The sequence below is a fragment of the Daphnia pulex genome, chromosome 4, assembly GCF_021134715.1.
Source record: "Daphnia pulex isolate KAP4 chromosome 4, ASM2113471v1".
NCBI lineage: Eukaryota > Metazoa > Arthropoda > Branchiopoda > Diplostraca > Daphniidae > Daphnia > Daphnia pulex.
Genome location: NC_060020.1, coordinates 6,636,253 through 6,656,408, shown reverse-complemented (window position 1 = coordinate 6,656,408; position 20,156 = coordinate 6,636,253). Strand labels below are relative to the sequence as shown.

Here is a 20,156-nt window from a genome sequence, read left to right as displayed (position 1 = left end):
GGAGGGGGGGATTTAGTATGGTAGAGAAAAGGGGCGTCGGGTGGGAAGAACCGAACGGAAATGTCGAAAGGTCAATCGACTTGATCAAAAACTCCCACGCTCCCAACCACAGGCTTCTGCTCATCTTTTTTTTTCTCTCTCCCCCCGTCGTCGTCCCTTTTGTGTGTTTGTTTCCAATAACCGCCGCCTACACACTCCCGACGATCTGACAGCATCGGGCACCAGAGGAGTGTGCACGTTCAACATGTTCACATGTATATAGCGTCCGAACCCCGGAGTTGAGCAGTTATTCCCTGTGCTAGCCGCTAGATGCTTTAGCTAGATATCTCTATTGCGTGTAGAGAGTCGGGGATGTGGAGTCCGAGCGTTGCATCCAACAATATCACGGGAACTCTCAGGACGTCATAAATAATAAAGGCCGCACATCCTAGAGAAGGGTGGGGGATAGCTGAATAGATTTCGTGTGTGCCCAGCGGTCCTGGTATACATATTGCAGCAGGAACGTTCAAATGAGGCGTTTTCCTTTCGTGAAACGATTAAGAAACAACCGTCTTGAAATGTTGACGAGTCCTCTCTAACGTATTTATCATTAAAGGGGGGGAAAACAAGTTACTATAAGCAGACGGGAGAGAGAGCAAAAGTAGTCCGGCCCGGCGTCGTTGGATGGAGGTAGTGGGCACATGGATCACACACACATTCAAGGGAAAAAATAAAATAAAATAAAAATCCTCACGACGGTATAGGAGCCAAGGCAAGGAGGAGGTGGCTCTGCTATGTATGTGGAAAAGGGGCGGAGTCCAAGAGCTCCGGCCTTGTGTAACGGACATGGAGTTTCTTATTGATCCACCGAGAGAGGGGAGGGGGGGGAGACCGTGTACGTTTTCGTGCACAGCTCTTCACGCAGTTCTTCCTACACACACACGTAGACAAATCAAAGAAGGGATTGCACGTGACGTCGGCAGTTGAAAGATGGCACAAAAATGTCCCCCCCCCCGTCTACTTTTTTCTGCTGTGCCGCCGTCGTCAACAGACCGGCAATGAAAACCGCCAGTTCCCACACACAACGACTTGTTCGTTCTTCTTCTTCTTCTCTTTCAACTGGTAATTGAATATAACCAATCAAAAAGAAGAATCAACTCTATAACTCAAGAGATGATACGAATATTACAGACAGTCGTTCACAACATGAATGATGTCTGGTCAACAACAACAACAACCTTGTTTGGTTGCTAGGCCAACTGTCGTAACTCTTTTAAACTTTAAAACAACGGAAGGTACGACTAGACTAACCTGACAATTTCGGTTTCTTGTTCCTCTTCTCGTCGTTGTCGCATGAGCACCGACTCGATAATCCTGCGTTCGTCCTCGGTCAAGTGGGAGAGATCGGGCATGGGCGAAGCCACCACTTGGGCTCGACTGGGAGCGGCGGTGGCGGCAGCAGGTGACGATGACAAGACTCCCTGGGACACTCCCGACGATGCGCTAATAGCAGATGCGGGACTAGTGGCAGCAGTCGATGGGTGATGGTGGACGGCCACCGAAGAAGAAGAAGCACCACCAGCACTCAACAACGAGCTTCCACCCAAGGCAGCCATGAAAGCCCCGAAGTTGAATCGAGGCCGGTCTTTTGTCTGCGAGATGAGCAATGGGATTGACGATGCTGCATCACAGGGATTGCACCAGGGCCAGCACACAACCACCACACACACCAACCACCGGTTTGGCTATAGATATACTCGATGAAAAACACACACACGACAGCACCAATGCTTATAATCACTTGAGCACACACACACTTGCAGACGACGACAAAAATTATTCATCCGAGAATCATCGCGTGGTCGTGGTGGTGGTACGAGTGGTAATGGCTGCAGACCCAGATATCATATATAACCCCCCCAACGGACAAAATGGCGAACTGCCCCAGGGTTTTTTTTCCTCTCGTTGGTGACACACAACACACAACACAGCACACAACACCGTATGGAATAGACACACTTGCGAAATCCAAGCCAAACAACAACCAAACTGAGAGCTGAACTTTACACGATGAGGATAGACGATGGACTCTGGACTTTTGTGTCGGACAATCGATTCTCTCCGGTTGGGGGTGAAAAAAAGAAAAAGAAAGATGGTGAAATGGCGGTTCGAGTTTATTTTTGTCCAGGGGGGTCCAAGGTAGGCCCTGTCGTTTTCACTGTCAATTTTTGGCCAACTCGTTTCGAACTCTGGTACGTGTGCAATGTCGTGTGTGTGTCAATTTTCTCTCTTGTTGTGTCCTCTTTTGTTTGTCTAACTTCTTTTCTACTTTCCCACACACACACATACACTCACGGTCGTCGTCGTCGTCGTCCACATGTACACATACACACACACACACTGCGAGAGTGTCTCTCACTCACTGTCTGGAGGCGCACCTGAGGAGGAGGAGGACGACCACCACCACCGCCACCACCATCACTCGCTCGTTAATGACGTCTCCGTGTACCGACAACTGGGAGAAGAGAAACCAACATGGCCGCTCTCACTCCTTCCTATAGCGACGCCAGGACACAGCACAGCACAGACAGCCAAAGAGGAGCTCCCTAAACTCCGCCCACCACCCACCAAGTCCACATACAATCCCTTATTTTTCCACATAGACGGGCAACGAGAGAGTTTGCTCTACACAGCGACGTCTGCTGCTGCTATATGCCCTCCTCTTTTAAGGTCGACGCCAGCAGCCTACCGACGACGATCGAAACTCGACGACGACGATGCGCCTCATCTTTTTCTACACTCTGACGCCACCACCCTCACCAACTTCTTCTCCTGCTGCTGGCTGGCTCCTTATAGATATATTCCCTGGTCGACTATATATGCCGGCCTGTTTTGTTCTCCATTCGAATTTTTTTTTTTACTTCGCCATTTGTTTTTTCACGACGTTATATATTTTCTTTCAAGTTGGAATGGCGGAAAAAAGAGCGGATGGCGCACATGCGCCACACTGGCCCCCCTTCGATTTCAACGATAAGTCACACAGCAATGAGCTAAACATTGAAAACTGGGGATGACGAAATAACATCCAAGGCGCAATCATTTTTTCATTCTTGTGAATTTTTAATTCAGAAAATTCGAAGAGCTTAGAGAGAGGGAGGGATGAAATATGCGCCGGCGCAGAGCGGGAAACACAACGGGGACAGCAGCAACCATTTCACGAAAAACATTGATTAGAGATATGATGAGTGGCTGCAGCTGAATAAATGGCTCATTATTTGAATCAACATCAAAAACATTTTTTTGATGATCAAAGAACTTTTCTTGATTAGTTTTTCCAACCTACCCACTTTTTTTATTTATTTATTTGTCCTTTTTCATTATGAAAAAAAAAAATTCTTTCATGCGTGTTTTATTGTTGACAGGAGCCAGGAGCTAGGAGCCTCTTGAATGGTTGGAAGGTTGCCACTTTTCTTCTTTCTTTCTCCCGCTCGGCGTGTGGCGGAGTCTTCTCACACTTTTCCATCCATTCATAAATTCCCGACCTTTCGCCGCGCAGATATACACAGAGAGACCTTCAAAGCCACAAGCAAAAATCAACCCCGCCAATAATACTGAGAAATTGGCCGTAAATCAAGGAGCCGTCGCTCCAAATCACCCCCTTTTTTTCCCCCGCTCTCTATCTAATCATAACGATCGAACCCATAAATATGACCGTGCCAAGATAAATAGCCTTTCCTTCTATCACTATATATATATGTACCTATTCAGACACATTGGTGGGGAAACTAGAGTTAGGAGTCTATATAGACTGATGCTAGGCAGCAGCAACCTATAGCTAGCACATATAGATATGGTATACTGATGTATCGACTAGATGATTGCCAGACGATCCTAGTGTCTGCGGTATTAGATGTAGCCTATATATAAATGTACACCCGTATATAATATGACGAGTCAGCCGGCAGAGCAGAGACCATCATACATATAGGCTTGCAAAGTTTACAAGGGAGGGGCCGGCGTAGGCGGAGATCGTCTCGGCGGCAGATATGTGTGTTTATGTACCCAAAAGGACGTCATCATCAGTTTGCCAAACTTTATTGAATCAAAGATGGTACATAGATTTCTCTCTCTCTCCGCCAGCACTCCTATATATATCTAATACGTGGTGTGTTTAGTAGTAGTAGTAGACGAGTATAGTACCGTAGTATCTCTATGTGTCATCCCCCTTTCACGAGATATCGTTCACATAGACAAACACACCAGCAGCCGCTATATAGGAAGAAACGAGAGATCCGGTATACCGGCCGGGAGAGTTGGAGGGGTAAAAAAAAAATAGATACGCGGTGCGGGAGAGAAGCAGCAGCAGCAGCAGCTCACTCGCTCCACTCACTCCACTTATTGATCGGTTGTATAGTTGTGTGTGTTTGTGCGTGTCGGGAGTGAGGGAGGGGCGGGATTATATAGTGGTGGTGGTGGGCCAAAAGAAACAACGTACAGTCTAAGAGAGAAATCGAGGTTCTTCTTTTTCCTCTCTATCCCCCAAAATATATATCTATCTAAGCTTTCGCTCGTTTTCAATGACCTTTTGCTTGTGTTGGTGGTGATCATTTATAGAAAAATAATCAGAGGGAAACTAAAAGAGGAAGAAGAAGAGCAGCACAACAACTTGAATCGGATAAAAGCGAATCAAAGAAGAAAGAAGAAAGAAAAGAAAGAAAGAAAAGAAAAAAGAAGAACATTGTTGAACCGAAAAATGCAGCAGTTCCGGAAGGCGATGATCTCTTTTGCCTTTTCTCTCTCTCGGGTTGTTGTTGTCATTGTCGTCAAGAGGGGAGGAGGAGGAGGATTGGACGGTCATTCATTCCGCATCTTGTGCATTATTCATTTCTCCCGCTTCACGGACAGACGACTTTTCGGGAGAAGGGCGGGAGCCAGCCCAGGGCCTATATCTTTCTCCTCCACCACTGCTGGCGCGCTCAACTTTCGGCCCAATCATCATTGCATTATTATTATTATCTCACCACCATGTCCGTTATTCGCTTTTCCGAGGGGAGAGAAGAAAAAAGAAAGAAAAAACTGGACTTGACATGTTCCCCTTTTTTTTCTTATTTTCCCCGCAAGCCTTCTAGTATTATCTAGCTCTAATCGTGACGAGATGACGCAAGTTTATCTAATATTCAACTTCCGGTCCGTGGGAAAATTGAAATTCTTTTCTCCTCTCCTCTCTGCTATACTTTTCTGCTATGTATATATATAAGCCTCTTTTCTTCGCCCCTCTTTTGTTTCTGGGATTCTATTCAGAGCAGCAGCAGCAGTAGTATAAAATCATCCATCAACAGTTGTTGATACTCTGCTGCTGCTGCTGCCTACTTTCTAACTGGTGTATATATATACGCAGTCTAGTCAAACAAGAGAACCAAAGAGCAACGGCTGGGGAATTGAAAAGAAGGAAAGAAAAGATACTACTCGTTGGAGCAGCCTATGGCACATTTATACAATAACACACGGATTAAGTCTATAGCAGCATATAGTCTCTCTCTTGCTTGCAGTGTGTGTGTGCCCAGGCAGCAGCAGCAGCATATACTTATATGTATATGTATGCGGGCGGGACTAGGGAGAGAGCCGGCGTTCATCCCAGCTGCTGCATCACAGCACTGCGGCAGGTCGGGGGCCGGGAGAAAAAAAAGAAAAAAAGAAAAAAAAAAGGAATGTACAAAGAATAAGAAAAAGGAAAAGGGGGTGGAAAAGTGTGGAATCGACAATGATAGAGACGGGCATCCATTTCCCTCCCACCTCGGAAAAATGGCCGTTGTCTTATGTTTGCCGCTCGGTTCCTTTTATGGAGACCATCCTTCAACTGATCACGTAACCGGGCCGCAGCAACAATATGGGTCTGTACAGCCGGACCGGCCCTTTTTCTTCTTTCTTTTTTAGTTTTCTGGCTTTAGGTATATATGTATGGGGAAGAAGGAGGAGGGGGGCTTTAGGGCAATCGAATTCATCGTCGAAGAAATGAGATTACATGCCACGTAAAATTGGGTGGAAAGAGAGAGCAGAGCAGAGAGTCCTCTGCTGTATAACCATCTTTCTTGCATCTCATTTGTTTCTGATTTGATTTTGCCGGGTAATTTTTTCTCCACCCGACCTTGGACGCAGCACCCCTCTCCGTCCAACATCTAAAGGAAGATATGCGCTAGTACTACATCCAAGGGGGGAAACGATTTTTTTTTTCTTTCTTCCTGGGAATAAATGACGTTCGATTTTTTTTTTCCGTTGCTGTTATTATGTGTGGCGAACTGCGAGACGTGTTGTCGCCGCAATGCGTGGACGGCCGACCAGCTAGAGCCCCCCCATTGTTTTTTTGACCGATTCGAGTTGGTTCGATCTGCCATTTTCATTTGTATGTAGGCCACTATCCTTATTCCCCCTAAAAACATAGGTCCCTGCTGGTCCCTCTGATCATTTAAAAAGATTGGCCGAGTATATACGACTTGATTTGTCGTCGTTGCTGTTGCCGCTCTAGTATATAGATCACGCACTGCGGTCAGCATGAGGCGTCGGTCCGGTCGTTTCCGACTTTTTCCCATCTGCTGCTGCTGCTGTTGTTGAAACACAGCAAAACAGTGGGACCAAAAAAATGAGACTAGCTGAAATGAAGGGGTTATAGCGGGCTACTAACACAACTGATCGATATTTATTTGTATAGTAGCCCTTTTGGTCTGTATAGAGTCTCTATAGGAGTTGCTGTCGTGAAGGGAATAAGGGAGAATGGAGCCAAGTTTGTCAATTGATGTCATTGCAGTGTGTACGGGGGAGGTTCCCTCGCTCGTCGTTTCCCGCTCGATAATATCCTACGTGAGTATCGATTTCACGTTGAACACAAGCACAAGAAGAGACCAGCAGCAGCAGCAGCACACAGCTGTACATGCACCAGCACTAAGATATATAGACCACCGTCGTCTATACAGCAGTCGCCCTTGCTTTTGCCACTTTCTTCTTCTTCTTCTTCTCACTTGTATGACGTCCAACCATCAAACCCACAACAGACAGTCTCAGCTAGGGATGAAAAAGGAGACTGCCACTATTATATACGCCTATACACAGAGACTATCTGTGTATTTATCCGTGTACTATAGTCGGTGTATTATAAAGACCGCAGCACATGTTACTCTTTTTGGGTTCTAAATAAATTTTTCCTTCCAGAAATTCTGTCTGATTATTTTGGTTGAGAGAGATATTTGAGCATTTGTTCAACGTCTTTTATCTCTTCCCTGATGATGGAGATATATCTTAGAGACTAGAGAGCTTTCAGTCGCGCATGTAGTGCAAGCGCCCCCAGGAAACAAACAACGAGCGAAAACGGTCGCTGCTCTTAAGTGTACCTCTTCACGGCGGATTGACTTTGTGTGTGATCTATGTAGATACGTCCGTTGTGTGTGTCTGTAATATTTGTGTCAATATGGAACTCACCACGTTATGACCCTCTCTCTTTCTGCTTTTTAGACGTACGATAAAAAATGAGCAGTTGCTGGATGCGAGTGAAAAAAAACATATGACAAAGTGGTGTTACACCACCTTTACCATACCGGCCGTCCGAGTCCCGTGTCCAGTTCTAATATTATATCCTCGGATTTCCTTCTTCGTCATGACCTATTGGCATTTAGCATGTCGGCTCCAACTTTCCATTTCCACACGGGGCCCAACCCGGAATATTATCCAACAACAAGAAATGGGCTCTCACGAAGAGACGGCCAACGACCTCCCTAGTCCCTACATCATAGGCGCATCGCTGTGTGGAAAAATAGACGCGGGACCTGGGCCCGCCGCCGACGACGACGCCCGTCCCCCGCGTGTCTATCGATCGGCCAAAGAAAAGCGGGAGTCTCGCGCTCGATGTTGGATGGTTTGGCTGGTTTATACTCTAGGAGTATAGCAGCAAGTCAAATCAAATCAAACCAAAATATAGCAGACACACACACAGCCTTTAGTATATATCTACTAGTAGAGTATAGCGTATACTGCGTATAGTATTATTATTAGACCGACGACTGGCGTCGGGTTATTTTTTCTTCTTTCTTTCTCTCCCGTTTTTTCTTCACGACGTGAAGCGTCCAACTTTTTTTCCTTTTTCTTCCTGTGTGTGTGTGTGTGTTGTTTGTTTGTGTGAGGGGGGGTTGGGGTAGTAGTAGTAGGTGGAGAGAAAGTGAATCGATCGGCTGTGCGGCGCAGGCGCGGCAGTGAAATAAATCGATTACTCAAGCCCAGCGATAAAAGAGTTTGATTGAATTTCCACATCGTCTCTGTGTGTGTGTGTGTGTGTAACATGTTTCGTGAGGAAGGAGGTGGAGTATAAAGGGAGCTAGAAGAACGAGGTCGCCGGAGCATGCGCAGCACACAAGTATATATAAAAAAAGAATAAGGATCAAAAACAAAAATGATATGAGAATAAACTATAGAGGAGGGGAATAAGATCTTATATATTTATTAGATATGATGGAGGGCACCAACAGGATGGATGGACATGGATCATGGATGGATATGTGTGGAGACCAAGAAAGAGAAATTCAAGGATCGTTGTCGGCGTCCGTCACTAGGACTGCAAGGTGACGCGCTTTTTGACTGGCGACGGATGTTGATCCTCTTGTCCACCACCACCACCTCCTCCTGGTTGTTGTTGTTGTTGGTGGTGATGAGCTTCGGCGCTGCTGGCCGACGTCTCGTGCCCTCTATCGACTACCAAAATCGGCTTGAGTGGCGTTGCTAACGCGTTCGTCGACGAGATGACCGGCAAACCCAAAGATGACGGAGGATTCGGTCGGAGCGGATGAACAATTGGCAGAGGCGATGGATCATCACCCGGATTACTGGCGTTTGCCTGTCGCTTCGTCTGTCTGTCCTCCAGGCAGAGTTCGAGGATCCTTTGCACCTTGGCCTCAATATCGCCCACCTGTTTTCCCAAAACATTGGAATAATAAAATATTCGTTTTTTTATTTTTATAATTTCGCCCCTGGCCGCAAACAACAACAACACACACGAAAGAAAAAAGAGTTTGGATCATAAGGGCCACCTGTCGTTCAACGTTGACGATGCGGGAGGCCAAACAGTACTTGTTGTCGTAAACGTCCTTGCCTTTAGACGAAGAGCCTCCTTGTTTGCCCAGGATCTGGTCCAGCCTGCCGACGACCCGCCATCATGTTCAAACAAACATTACAAAATGGATTCTTGTTGTACTATATGGCATATATATATACAACAACATAACGGGCGGGCTAGATCTATACTATATTAGAGTGTACACACTGCATACATGTATATGGCTGTAGCATACACACGCACACAGAGACAGAGACATCATACCTGGCTTGTAATGCTTTCACTCGCCCCAAGAGATCAACGTGACCAGCCGAGTACTGCTCGATGACGTCTTTGACGTCGTACGGCTTGAGAGCCTCCTTGAACTTGCGTCGCGCCACAAGGAACTTCATCTAATTTGTTTCATCCAGCCATTCAGTATATAAGGACGACCAAGTAAGTAGACACGTTTTTGTGGGGGAGAAAGAAAGATAAAGAAAGAATAAAAAAGAAAATTTTTTAGTGATGAGCCATGCAAAATTGCCAACTGGCCTTGTTATAGGACACACGTTTCTTTCTAATGTTTTCTATATCGCCCCCCCCCCACTCACTTTGCGGATGGCACGGATCGCCATGCGGTACTGCGGAGTCAGCTGGATGTAGCGCACGGGGTGTTCCTCTTCATCGTCTGCCGATGAATGAGATCAAAGATAATCGAAGAGAAAAGAATCAACGATCAAAGGAATGGCACAACCAAAACAAAAGGGGGGAGGAGGATAGATATCTCTCAATTGAAAAGAAAAACAGTGAAGATGATGATTCCCATCAATGAATTAACGGGGGAATCGAACGGAGATTTTTTTTTATCTACCGGAAGAATTGCGGCTGCTATCGTGAACGAGCTTCCGGCCGATGCCGCCGTTGATGTTGGGATGAGCGCCGCATTCGTTGGCTTCCGGAATCTGTCCCGAGATGGCGCAACCGGCAAGGTTGGCCGAAACCAGGGCTATTTTGTGCGCCGGAGGCGGGGCTTTCGGCCGCCGGATCGTCGGCAACCGCGTCATCACGAATGACGTATTGTGTTTGTACCTGAAACGGAAATGAATTGAATCACCTTTATTTGTTTTGTTTTGCTTTTCTCTCCTTTTCATTGGAAAACCATTTCTCACGAGTTGGGACTGGGCATGTGAACCTTCCAAGTGGCCACGGAGCGGAAGAGTCCGTCGGCGGCGCAACATCGCCACAGGCACTGGATCAAAGAGGCGGCCGGTTGACGTCGCCCTTAAAAACAAGATGGACAAGAGTTGATGGATGGGTCACAACATTCTTTTTTTCCAAGCGGATTCTTAGTTCTTACGGATCATGTGTTTCTGTCTCTGCTGTTGCTGGACTTTTAAAGCGAATCCAGATCCCAAAATCCCCTGGAAATGAAATAAAACATTTGATCTATTAATGAATCATTCGAGAAAGAGGCGGTCCAAAACTTTACGGAGGGCAGCGCAAAGAAGCAGATTCCCATCAGAGCGCATCCGGAAGCGATTAGTTTGCCTTGCCAAGTGATTGGGAACGCGTCGCCGTAGCCCACCGTCGACAGGGTAATCTGGGAAATTTCTCAGAACAAAAAATGAAATGAGAAAAGAAACGAAAAGGAAGAAAAGAAATCGTCCGGCCGGAAGGAAGGAGCAACTTACCACTCCCCACCAGAGGGCGTCGGCGAAATTGCTAAACTTTTCCGGATTGGCTTCTTTCTCGGCCAGGTACATGAGGAAAGAGGAGAAGATGAGCGCCAGGAATCCGATATATACAGTGGTGAAGAGCTCCTGCCGATCCCATCCGGTCGGCCAATCGGATTAAAATATATTTGATGTCATAATTGGCGGCTAGAAAAAATAAAAAAAAAAACCAAATAAAAAAACAAACCTGCCGATGGGCGTAGACGACGGAGCCGAGGAGTTTCCAGGTGCCTCCGCGGCGATCCATGCGCACCATGCGGAGAATCTGGAAGAAGCGGAGCCCGCGGAGGGCGGATGTGGCGAAAACCTGGCCGCCGCTGCCCAGCGAGATCACGACGACGCTGGCAACGATCGTCACGACATCTAACGCCAATCCAAGGCAGACAAATAGAGAAAAACAAGACGGATTGTCAGCCTCCCTATCTCAAAACAACATTGACGAATTATAGCTATATGACGTAATGTACTACTATAATGGACCAAAAGAGAAATGAACGATGTTGATGCAGTGGGGTCCGTTATAACTCCGACCGGCCTTGCAACGACAGCACATGGTTTTTTCTGTCCCCTTTTTGATTTGATCGTCGCTCGTGTGTGTATAAACAAGACGTTATTTTCACGACCCCGGCGGCGCCGTTTCAATTGCAACACACAAACCGACACAAACGTCGTCGTCGTCTCTGTTAAGTTGTTGTGGAAGCAGCGACCACCTCGGCGGCGCTGTTATTCCTCTTGTGTGTGTATGTATTCGTCGGTGTTGTTGCCGCGAAATTTGGCATCGCCCGAGTCCTTTTTGGCTCGCACAAAAGTACCGCGCCCCGTGTACTACTACGTAGACTCACCGATCACGCAGAAAGGCCGCCGTAAAAACTTCAAACGACCGAGGAATCCCTGGTAGCGCGAACGGCAACCGGACGACCAGAGCCTAAAATCGGAATAGATAACGTCGTTGGGTTAATAACAATCAAATGACAAATAGTATACGCCAATCTTTTTCCTGATCGGAGCGCCAGCCAGAAAGGATCAAAATCGGTCGTAATCAAAATCAAGAGCGTATATAGATAATAACTTTGCCAAAATGTACATCCAACAATGTTCGACCGAATTGACATATCAAATTTGTGGAGTGGAAACGACATGGCGATGATGGTCAAATGCCAAAAGAGGTTAAAGCTAAAATAATTGGCGACTTTTCATTATTACCTGAAAATGAATTCGACGGTGAACCAGAAGACGACCAATCCTTCCATGTAGAGGAGAGCCACGTCAGCTGATTCCTGGAATTCCTCAATGGTCGAAAAGACACTGAGAGCCAAACAGGCAAATACCATCACGAACCTGTCAAACAAACACGACAAGAAGACGGACAGACAAAATAAATTGACCCGTCGTCCACTGATAGAAAAAAACAGATCAGATGAAGATGTCGCCCCCCTTCCCACAAGTCAACACGTAACAGGAGGAGGACGTCGTGACTCTTGCACGCGATCGTGCATAGTGCACAAACAACCGTCACGGAGCTTTCAACATCCATTTCCATGTCGATGAATCGAACTAAAAACAAAAGAAAAACTGTCCCGGGGATAACAAACATCCGAGAAGAAATCGGCCAGGCCAGCTCGCAGTTTATCTGGCGATATGTGTGTGTGTGTCCCCACCCACGCATCGGTGGTGGTGATCTGTTGACCATCTGTTTTCCAAGACTTTGGAAATAAGAAAACGCAAAGGAAAACAATGGGGAAAAAAAAGTAAACAGCCGGAGAGAATAAAAATAATAAAATACGGGCAATATATTGTTAGAGCTTCGCCGGAAGAGAGGAGCGCTCGTGATTGTGGGTCAATGTTTGCCAAAGTGGATTAGAACAGCGCGCGTGAGAATATGGGAAATAAAATAAAAAAGAGCCACACCCGCTAACAACAGATCAAATGTATGGTGTGATAGAAATATTAGAGCAAATCCGACGAATCCATTAGATTTCTGACCAATCGATCCTTGCATGGGTGTGGCATTTATTGGGTAAAAAATAGCCCCAGGGGGTTTTGAATTTTTTTTTAAAAGCAACTCTCAAAGTTTATGTGATCACCGCCATGCAAACTGTATCGATCAAACACGAGCGGTTGTATTATGTCTACCTTTGTCCAGCCCCCAGTATTTCCACACACACACACACATAAATGCGTTAATGACAAAGAAACACACACAGAGAGTCGCAGCAAGTGGTGAAGCTTCTCTCCCCTCCAACAATTTGATGAATCATTGAAATTCATCGTTCGCTGCTTGCTGTTATACATGCCGTGTAACGATGGTGGACTGCGGGGATTATTGAGCGTATCATCAATCTTGTCGAAAAGCACAGCAGAGTCGGTCATAACAAAATCGACTTGAAGGCAAACAGCAATTACTTCCTCCCCCGTGTGTTTTTATACATAACGTCCTCCCCCCCCCCCTTTTTTTGTGTTGATTCGATCCAATCAAATCAAGTGGCGGGTATGAAATGTATGCGCCCCGGATCGATGAAATGTTACGCAAGGCGACAGCCTTGTCGACTTGAATAATTTCATATATCAGATCCCCCAAATAAACAAAAGACTTATTTACGTATATGTGGGACAAAGTGGAGTTGTTCTACTTTGTTAAAAGGGGAAATTCTTTTTTGTCTGTTTGTTTTTTTAGAAAACGGAGAAGAAATAGGGGGAGAAAGGCAGACCTGCTGGGCACAGGCTCTCTGATTGCACTGCACCAAAACGTCCATCATTATTTCTAGCGCAGGTTTTTCCCTTCACGTAAACGAAGCTGAAGCTTTCACGAACAGTATTTCAATAGAGGTTTTTCCATTTGGTTCGTGTAAGTAGAGGGAAAAGTCGTGCGGCTAGTCGACTAGTGCGCACCATGGCGGGGGATAGCCGAAACTTGCTGCAGACTTTGCTTGATCCAAACGATAGTCACCGTAAGGCCATGTACTGTAACCTGTCAGGCTGTCAGCAGCAAAAGTGAAACCTGTTTTATTTCTTAAGTGTTTAAAATGGTAACAGCTTTTTGTTTGATATGTTCAACTTATGAAAAAAAGAGATCGCCGAAGTTTTTTCAAAGTGAAATGAGTTCTTTCTCAATTGAGTTACTGTTAATGTTGCATTCTGGCACTTTGAAAAAACTTCTGCGATCTCTTTTTTTCATAAGTTGAACATATCAAACAAAAAGCTGTTACCATTTTAAACACTTAAGAAATAAAACAGGTTTCACTTTTGCTGCTGACAGCCTGACAGGTTACAGTACATGGCCTTACGGTGACTATCGTTTGGATCAAGCAAAGTCTGCAGCAAGTTTCGGCTATCCCCCGCCATGGTGCGCACTAGTCGACTAGCCGCACGACTTTTCCCTCTACTTACACGAACCAAATGGAAAAACCTCTATAGAGCTCAAGTTTTAAAAGGCCGAAGAATTGAGTTAACTGAACCATATACGAACACCTCCCAGAATGATCAAGTCATCAAAAACTCTGAGCGGTGATGTAACCCCGTGACTCGGCACAACACAATTATCGCCCGGCACGCACTTTCTCTCTCGATATCAAAGTTTCCCCGTGCGCATCGTCAACTGCAACATGAACAAACCCCGGCGGCGGCGGCCAGACTCTATACGCAAAACGCAAACGGCGTGCTCCCTTTTATGAATATGCATACATGTACATATAATAATAATTTTTTAAATCCCTCCTATAAAAAAAATACACGGAAGAGGAAACGGCAGGTGGAAATAAATCAGGCGGAGGGAAAAAAAAAATTTACTCACACGACGACGTGATAAGCGATCGCTTTAGAGCCTCGGGGCCGCTCCAAGAAATTGTACAAGCGCGTTTGCCATTTGCGGTAGCGGGCATCCCGGCCGGCTGATCCGCCGTTGCCGGAGCAGCTGCTCGGTGGGACGGTGACGACGGCGCCGCCCAGAGCGTCTTCGACCATCTCGATCACGCCGGTGCTTCCGCGGGACGCCCGGCTCTCCCGCCGCAACGCCAATATTTGCCGGTTGAGTTCCGACGCTCCGGTCGGACTCTTCATGGGCGTTGATGGAGCTGACGAGTTGTCCAGCAGAGGCGACGATTTGTACGACGACGTGGACGGGGCCAACATCCGGTTCTCTTCAAATAACGCTTCCGTCGCTGGACTAGTAGCGCAAGAGTCTTCATCCTCTTCTCCGTCTTCGTCTCTTCTCCTCCATTGCATAGATTTGTGACGACATTTCAAGCTGTCGGGAAGCGAATAACAAAAGAGATTTTGTGTTATAGCTACTGTACGTAGTCATTGAGATGTATATTTTTCTTGATTAGAATAATGAGCCCAAAAGCCAATCAAGGTGATGTAATGAATCACCGAGCCAAACCAGGCCAATGATTATTCCGCTGATTGCCGCCCACGTCTTTTGAATTCATCGCGGTTAAAGAAGAAAGATGTGCACCGGGCCAAGTGATGTTAATGAGACCCAGGGCAAAGATCCTCAAGGGGATGTACAAAGTTGTAAATTACTAAATCAGTCCGGACTCTTGAAGTTCTCTCTCCCCCCTTTTACCCACTCATCCGCATTTTTGTTATTTGCTTCTTGTCATGGTGATTTGCCAAGGAATGAACCAGACAACAACCAAACAAAAAAAAAAAAAAAGAGAAATCAGGAATTTAACGAGTTCGTTTTATCGTTTGGGGGCAATTTACGATCCGAACGTGCTGTTTGTCGATAAGAATGGTGGTGGAGGGGAAAAGTCGCGAACAAGAAAGAATTTTTACTTTCACTGGGTTGGCGCTGACATATTGCTGGTCGCTTTGAACTGCTGAATGCCTGGGAATATAGTCTGAGTAGCCATTATACAGAGGGGTTTCCAGTCCCGACAACAAGGGGTGTAGCATAAGCACCTTGCTTCTCCCAGCAGCAGCGTGAAAGATGAGTGTCGTCACGTATTTGCATTTTCTATTTTATCCCGGCTATTATCCATTCTGTTTTTGAATGCCTTTCGGTGGAGAGAGAAAGACAGAGCAGCTAGCAGAACGGAGCGGGGAATACAAGGCTCACATAAATCCCGGCATAAATCGTTCATTAACTACACGTCGAAAGTGCCGATAAGACGGGCGGGATCCAAAGTAGTTGCTCCTCGTTTTCAGACAGCAGACGAGAGCTGCGCTGGCCAGAGAGGGGACGAGCCATGGATCCTCGGGTTGAGCAATAAATAAATATATCCAGCATTTTGTGTTGTGCTCGAGCACAATCTGCTGGCGGGAATTTTGAAAGGGAGCGAGGAAATAGGAAAAGAAGAAAAAAAAAACTATCCGAAAATAACCCACCCCGCATACATCGCAAAGAGAAAAGAAACGAGGAAGAAGATCACGTCGTCTCTGCTGCTGCTGCTGCACAGCGCACGTTTTTTTTTATCTATTAGAACAACTCAAAGAATTCGTTTCCAGCAGGTTCATTTCCTTTTCAACTTGCTTCATCATCCCTTCATATTTTTTCTTATTTTTAAAAACAGAAGAGAATTCTAAAAAAGAAAATCTATTTCTATTAAAAAACGGGAGTGAACATGGTGAACTCGGCCGACAATGTTTGAACGTTCCATAAGTCGACCAATAGCAGTCGGGAATTTTTTTTCCCTTCACGACAGTAATTCCCTTCATAACAAACGATTATTTATTGAACTCGAGGGACTCTTGGAAGAGGAGATGTCACCAGGATCCCGTGCCAGCGGCAACCACGTCTACACAGAGTGTTCCCATAACGATGCGACGACGAGAGTCTCAGTGAAAAAAAAAAAAAAAGGTTTCACTTTGTCTTGTTTTTTTCGGCTCTCGTTCACATGTCAACGGCATCAAAACAAGACGCGATAAAAATAAAGCTCGAAAAGAACACACTGAACAGACTGAACGGAAAGAAATAAGACACAAGCGATGAGAGAGAAAGTGGCTGCATCTGAGAAATGCGAATGCGGATAATATAGACGAAACCCCTGGAGTCTGCCACAAAGCACGTGTTGCACGCTGCACGAAAGCTACACGGACTCTATAGCCTATCTATGCCGACGCGAATCTTTGATTTCCATATATCCCCAGATATATAGAACTGTTCTAATCTATATTATTGAATTGATTTTTATAGTTTTTTTTATGAAAATGGGTTTGATTTCATTTTACCTCTCTGGATCTCTGGGTTCCATGTCTTCTTAGTTTGAATTATCTTCAATTAAAGTGTGTGTCAAGGCTGTCGAAGTCATTTCACGTCCACTCAGCAGCAGTCACCGCCATGACACGTCATTTCTGTTGAACTCCGATGTACGGGGATCAAAACTCGAGCACAAATGAAAGCGATGGCAAATAAAATTGATTTCGGGTCAATGTTGTAACGACACTTGTGTGTACACAACCGTTTTTGTGTCGCTATTCCAGCCCGGTCAAGGTCCGAATGGTGAATGACTGGATGACTGGGAAGCAATCCTCGTGTGGGGATTCGGTCTCTCTCTCTCCTTCTCTCTTTACAATACAACCCACTAGCTGTTGGGGGGTAGACGTAGGACAGAACGGGAAGAAATAAAGAGAGCAGCAAAAGTGTGGAGGGTTGTTTGGACTAGAGCCAGCCCCAGTCTAGCTCCCGAAAAACTCCGCTCGTCAACAGCCAATCAGAGCCGAGCTATAGACACGTAGCCACACAACTCACACACATACACATATATAGCTAGCGAACGCACACACACACACAGATATACGCACGCACTACTAGCGCAAAATGAGACGCCGTCAGAGGTTTTTGAAGCTACGCGCGGTCGCCCCCCATCAGTGAACATTCCACGGTCCGTCCGCATTGGCTTCTGACATATCCTCCCGTTCTTCGACGATCGGCATCGTAAAATCAACTGCTGCAAGACGCTACACCGTTTACCTTTTTTTTTATTTAAAAAAAAAACGAACGAACGAAAAATTCTTGTTCTGTGCGCAGAGCTCGTAAAGTAACTCGTCGTCGACTCCTCCTTTGAAAATTCGATGACGAGCTTGTATCTCAACGGCATTTCGAAAATCGCTGGTACAGATGCGTACAACAGGATTTTTTTTTCTCGACGACGACATTTTGGACTCGCCCCGGAATGTCGACGGTGATCCAGACGAGTCCGGTGCGGAACTTTTTTTGGTGGAATATATGGGGTATATAGGAGGAAATAAAAGAGAAAAAAATGGACTCAAAACGTTCCTCTTTTTATAAAAGAAAAAACAAACAAAGGAGAACGGGGGGAATGATCTAAGATTTATCAACAACGAATCCGTTGCTCTCGACAGCGGGGATTTGCCATTGACCTTTTCATTGATAATCACTATTAAATGATGTGTCCAAACTAATCAGGATTTACTTATGAATATACACGAAACGTATGAAACGATACGTCTGAATGGCTCTTTTGAGCCTGTTACAAAGTGGCGCTGGAAATCCATGGCTGACATTGAGAGAACGATCTAATAACTATTTCCGATTTATGTAGTTACTTGGTTAGACATAATTTGCGCACTAAGAATGCGGATAAGAATGTAGGTGAAAACTACAGCTGATGAACCAGCAATTGCGAAATGGGTTCCAAGTCGTTGAGGTTAGCTCATCAAATGTCACATTCTGGTAACACAAAAATCATTAAGAATTAAAATTTTTGTGCGCAACTACCCGCATAAATTGGAATTTTTAAACTTTCAGTGCGGGTAGATTTTGGTAGAGATATAAAATGAGCATATGCGCCACTAAATTGATTTAATTCCTTCATGTAAAAATTTTTAGGAATAAATAAATAAAAAGTAGGATTTTTAGCGTGTTCTCGTGACAAACATTGCGAAGAAAGCATATACATCCAGTCGCTCACAAATCTCAAGCTGATGTTGATAGGACCTATCAAGTCATGTCTCTTCTTTTTTTTCCCCTTTTACTTTCAACGTTCAAACCTTCTTTCGTCCGTCGTTTTACCTTCTTTTTCCGCTGGATGAGCCAATTGCGTTTTCTTGACGTCTCTAATTGACAAAATGCTGTGTTGGCTCGAATCCACCGGAAAGTCAAGTCCCTGTTTTTTCACAGACTCGCTAATTTCCAGTCAAAACGTCTAGACTTTAGTCCCGAGACAATTGTTGCTAGCCGCACTGCAGTCAAATATCTATGTATATATATTCTATGTTCGTACTGTGCTGGAAGATGGTCTCTCGACCTTTTCAACAGATTCATTTTTATCCATATTTTTACTGGACCGGGTCCCGCACATATTCGCACTCGTCAACCACACTTCCTAAATGTAAAAAAAAATCCAAGGCGAAAATGTGTTTTTCTTTTTTTTAAACTGGTTGTAAATCCGCCGCATATATAATCTAAATGGATAGTGGGTCCGTGGTGCAATAACATTCGTGACAGAAGAATATTTTCTACATGATGTACCAACTCTACGAACATAAAAGTGAGAAATGATGAGTGGGTATAAATGTTTAATGATCAAATGCTGGTTGCAAGTTGACGTTGATAGCGAGTCTATGACCGCAAGTGAAATCACTGGAACAACCATCTAAATAACTTTTTCACCGAGTCATACGTACGCACCATCCATATAACCTTGGATTTTTTTTTATAACAAAAAGAAAACGTTTACTAGTAATATACATAACTTTGTTCTGTGCGTAACCCGCTTTTTGTTAGATAGTTAACGGGATATATTTAAAAGGTAACTGGAGGTTCGCTTCGAAATCACACTTCTTCGTTTTCTTTCAGCTTCTCATATTCTCATAGAAATAAACATAGACCTACTGATGGTCTAAGTCTTACTAGTCAGAAAGATTTCGTTCCTTTAAAAATGTAAATTCCATTTTTAACTTACTAAGGCTAGATTCTTTTATTACTTATTACTATCTCTTATTTCTATTGATTATTTTTTAGATTCTTCAATGGGACGGAGAAAAATTAGTTGTGGTTAATCACGCAAGGATTTTCCTCGAAGAGGTTTCCAACTTTCCAAGAATTTCTGTGTCGTCGAGAGTCTAGATGCATGTTTCCAACCGAAAATTCGTTTCACAACTTTCAGCTGCTTCGCCTCGTAACGGCCCTAATGTAATCGATGGTCAACTGACGACGTTATCAAAATAGGATAAATGATGCGATATGGGACATTTGATTTGCGCTAAATCTAACCGTTTGTTCTCTGAATCGATACCAGATTTCATCACTTACTTCCGGCAGACCGAAAGAAGAACGAGGGTGGGTTGTCGAGCGTTAGATGGCAGTAGCTCCAAGTTACATTGGCGAGTAGTGACGTACATTCCAAGTTTATTGCCGTATTGCGTGTAACGCACTATTCCTGTAGTGATCCTAACGTCAGCAAAAA

General features: G+C 45.0%; 2 protein-coding genes across 7 annotated transcripts in view; both read right to left on the bottom strand.

Moving 5' to 3' along the window:
• LOC124191908 (regulating synaptic membrane exocytosis protein 2-like) overlaps positions 1-2,513 on the bottom strand; it is a 29,253-nt gene extending 26,740 nt beyond the window's left edge. Inside the window, exon 1 of one of the 6 annotated variants that reach the window (XM_046584949.1) lies at positions 1,291-2,513. In XM_046584949.1, the coding sequence (XP_046440905.1) occupies positions 1,291-1,595 (305 nt within the window). In that variant the 5' untranslated portion in view covers positions 1,596-2,513. The remainder of the gene's footprint in view (positions 1-1,290) is intronic. The other 5 variants (XM_046584947.1, XM_046584946.1, XM_046584952.1 and 2 more) reach the window with 5 other exon arrangements.
• Positions 2,514-8,445: 5,932 nt separating this feature from the next.
• Positions 8,446-17,379, bottom strand: LOC124192229 (potassium voltage-gated channel subfamily KQT member 1-like). The gene is made up of 14 exons (XM_046585429.1): positions 16,957-17,379; positions 14,576-15,028; positions 11,989-12,123; positions 11,628-11,710; positions 10,973-11,148; positions 10,744-10,872; positions 10,542-10,652; positions 10,410-10,473; positions 10,222-10,333; positions 9,924-10,141; positions 9,664-9,740; positions 9,338-9,465; positions 9,048-9,153; positions 8,446-8,926 (listed from the first exon to the last, which is right to left on the bottom strand). Exons 1-14 carry the CDS (start codon positions 16,977-16,979, stop codon positions 8,570-8,572), a joined length of 2,172 nt encoding a protein of 723 aa, XP_046441385.1. The 5' UTR covers positions 16,980-17,379; the 3' UTR covers positions 8,446-8,569.
• Between the last annotated feature and the right edge of the window lie 2,777 nt (positions 17,380-20,156).

Coding starts and splice junctions, on each gene's coding strand:
- LOC124192229 (XM_046585429.1), bottom strand. CDS start 16,979: ATGGAACCCAGAGATCCAGAGAG. Junction 10,873..10,972: donor TCGTCTACGCCCATCGGCAG/GTTTGTTTTTTT, acceptor TGGGATCGGCAG/GAGCTCTTCACCACTGTATA. Junction 10,142..10,221: donor CACATGCCCAGTCCCAACTC/GTGAGAAATGGT, acceptor TTTCCGTTTCAG/GTACAAACACAATACGTCAT.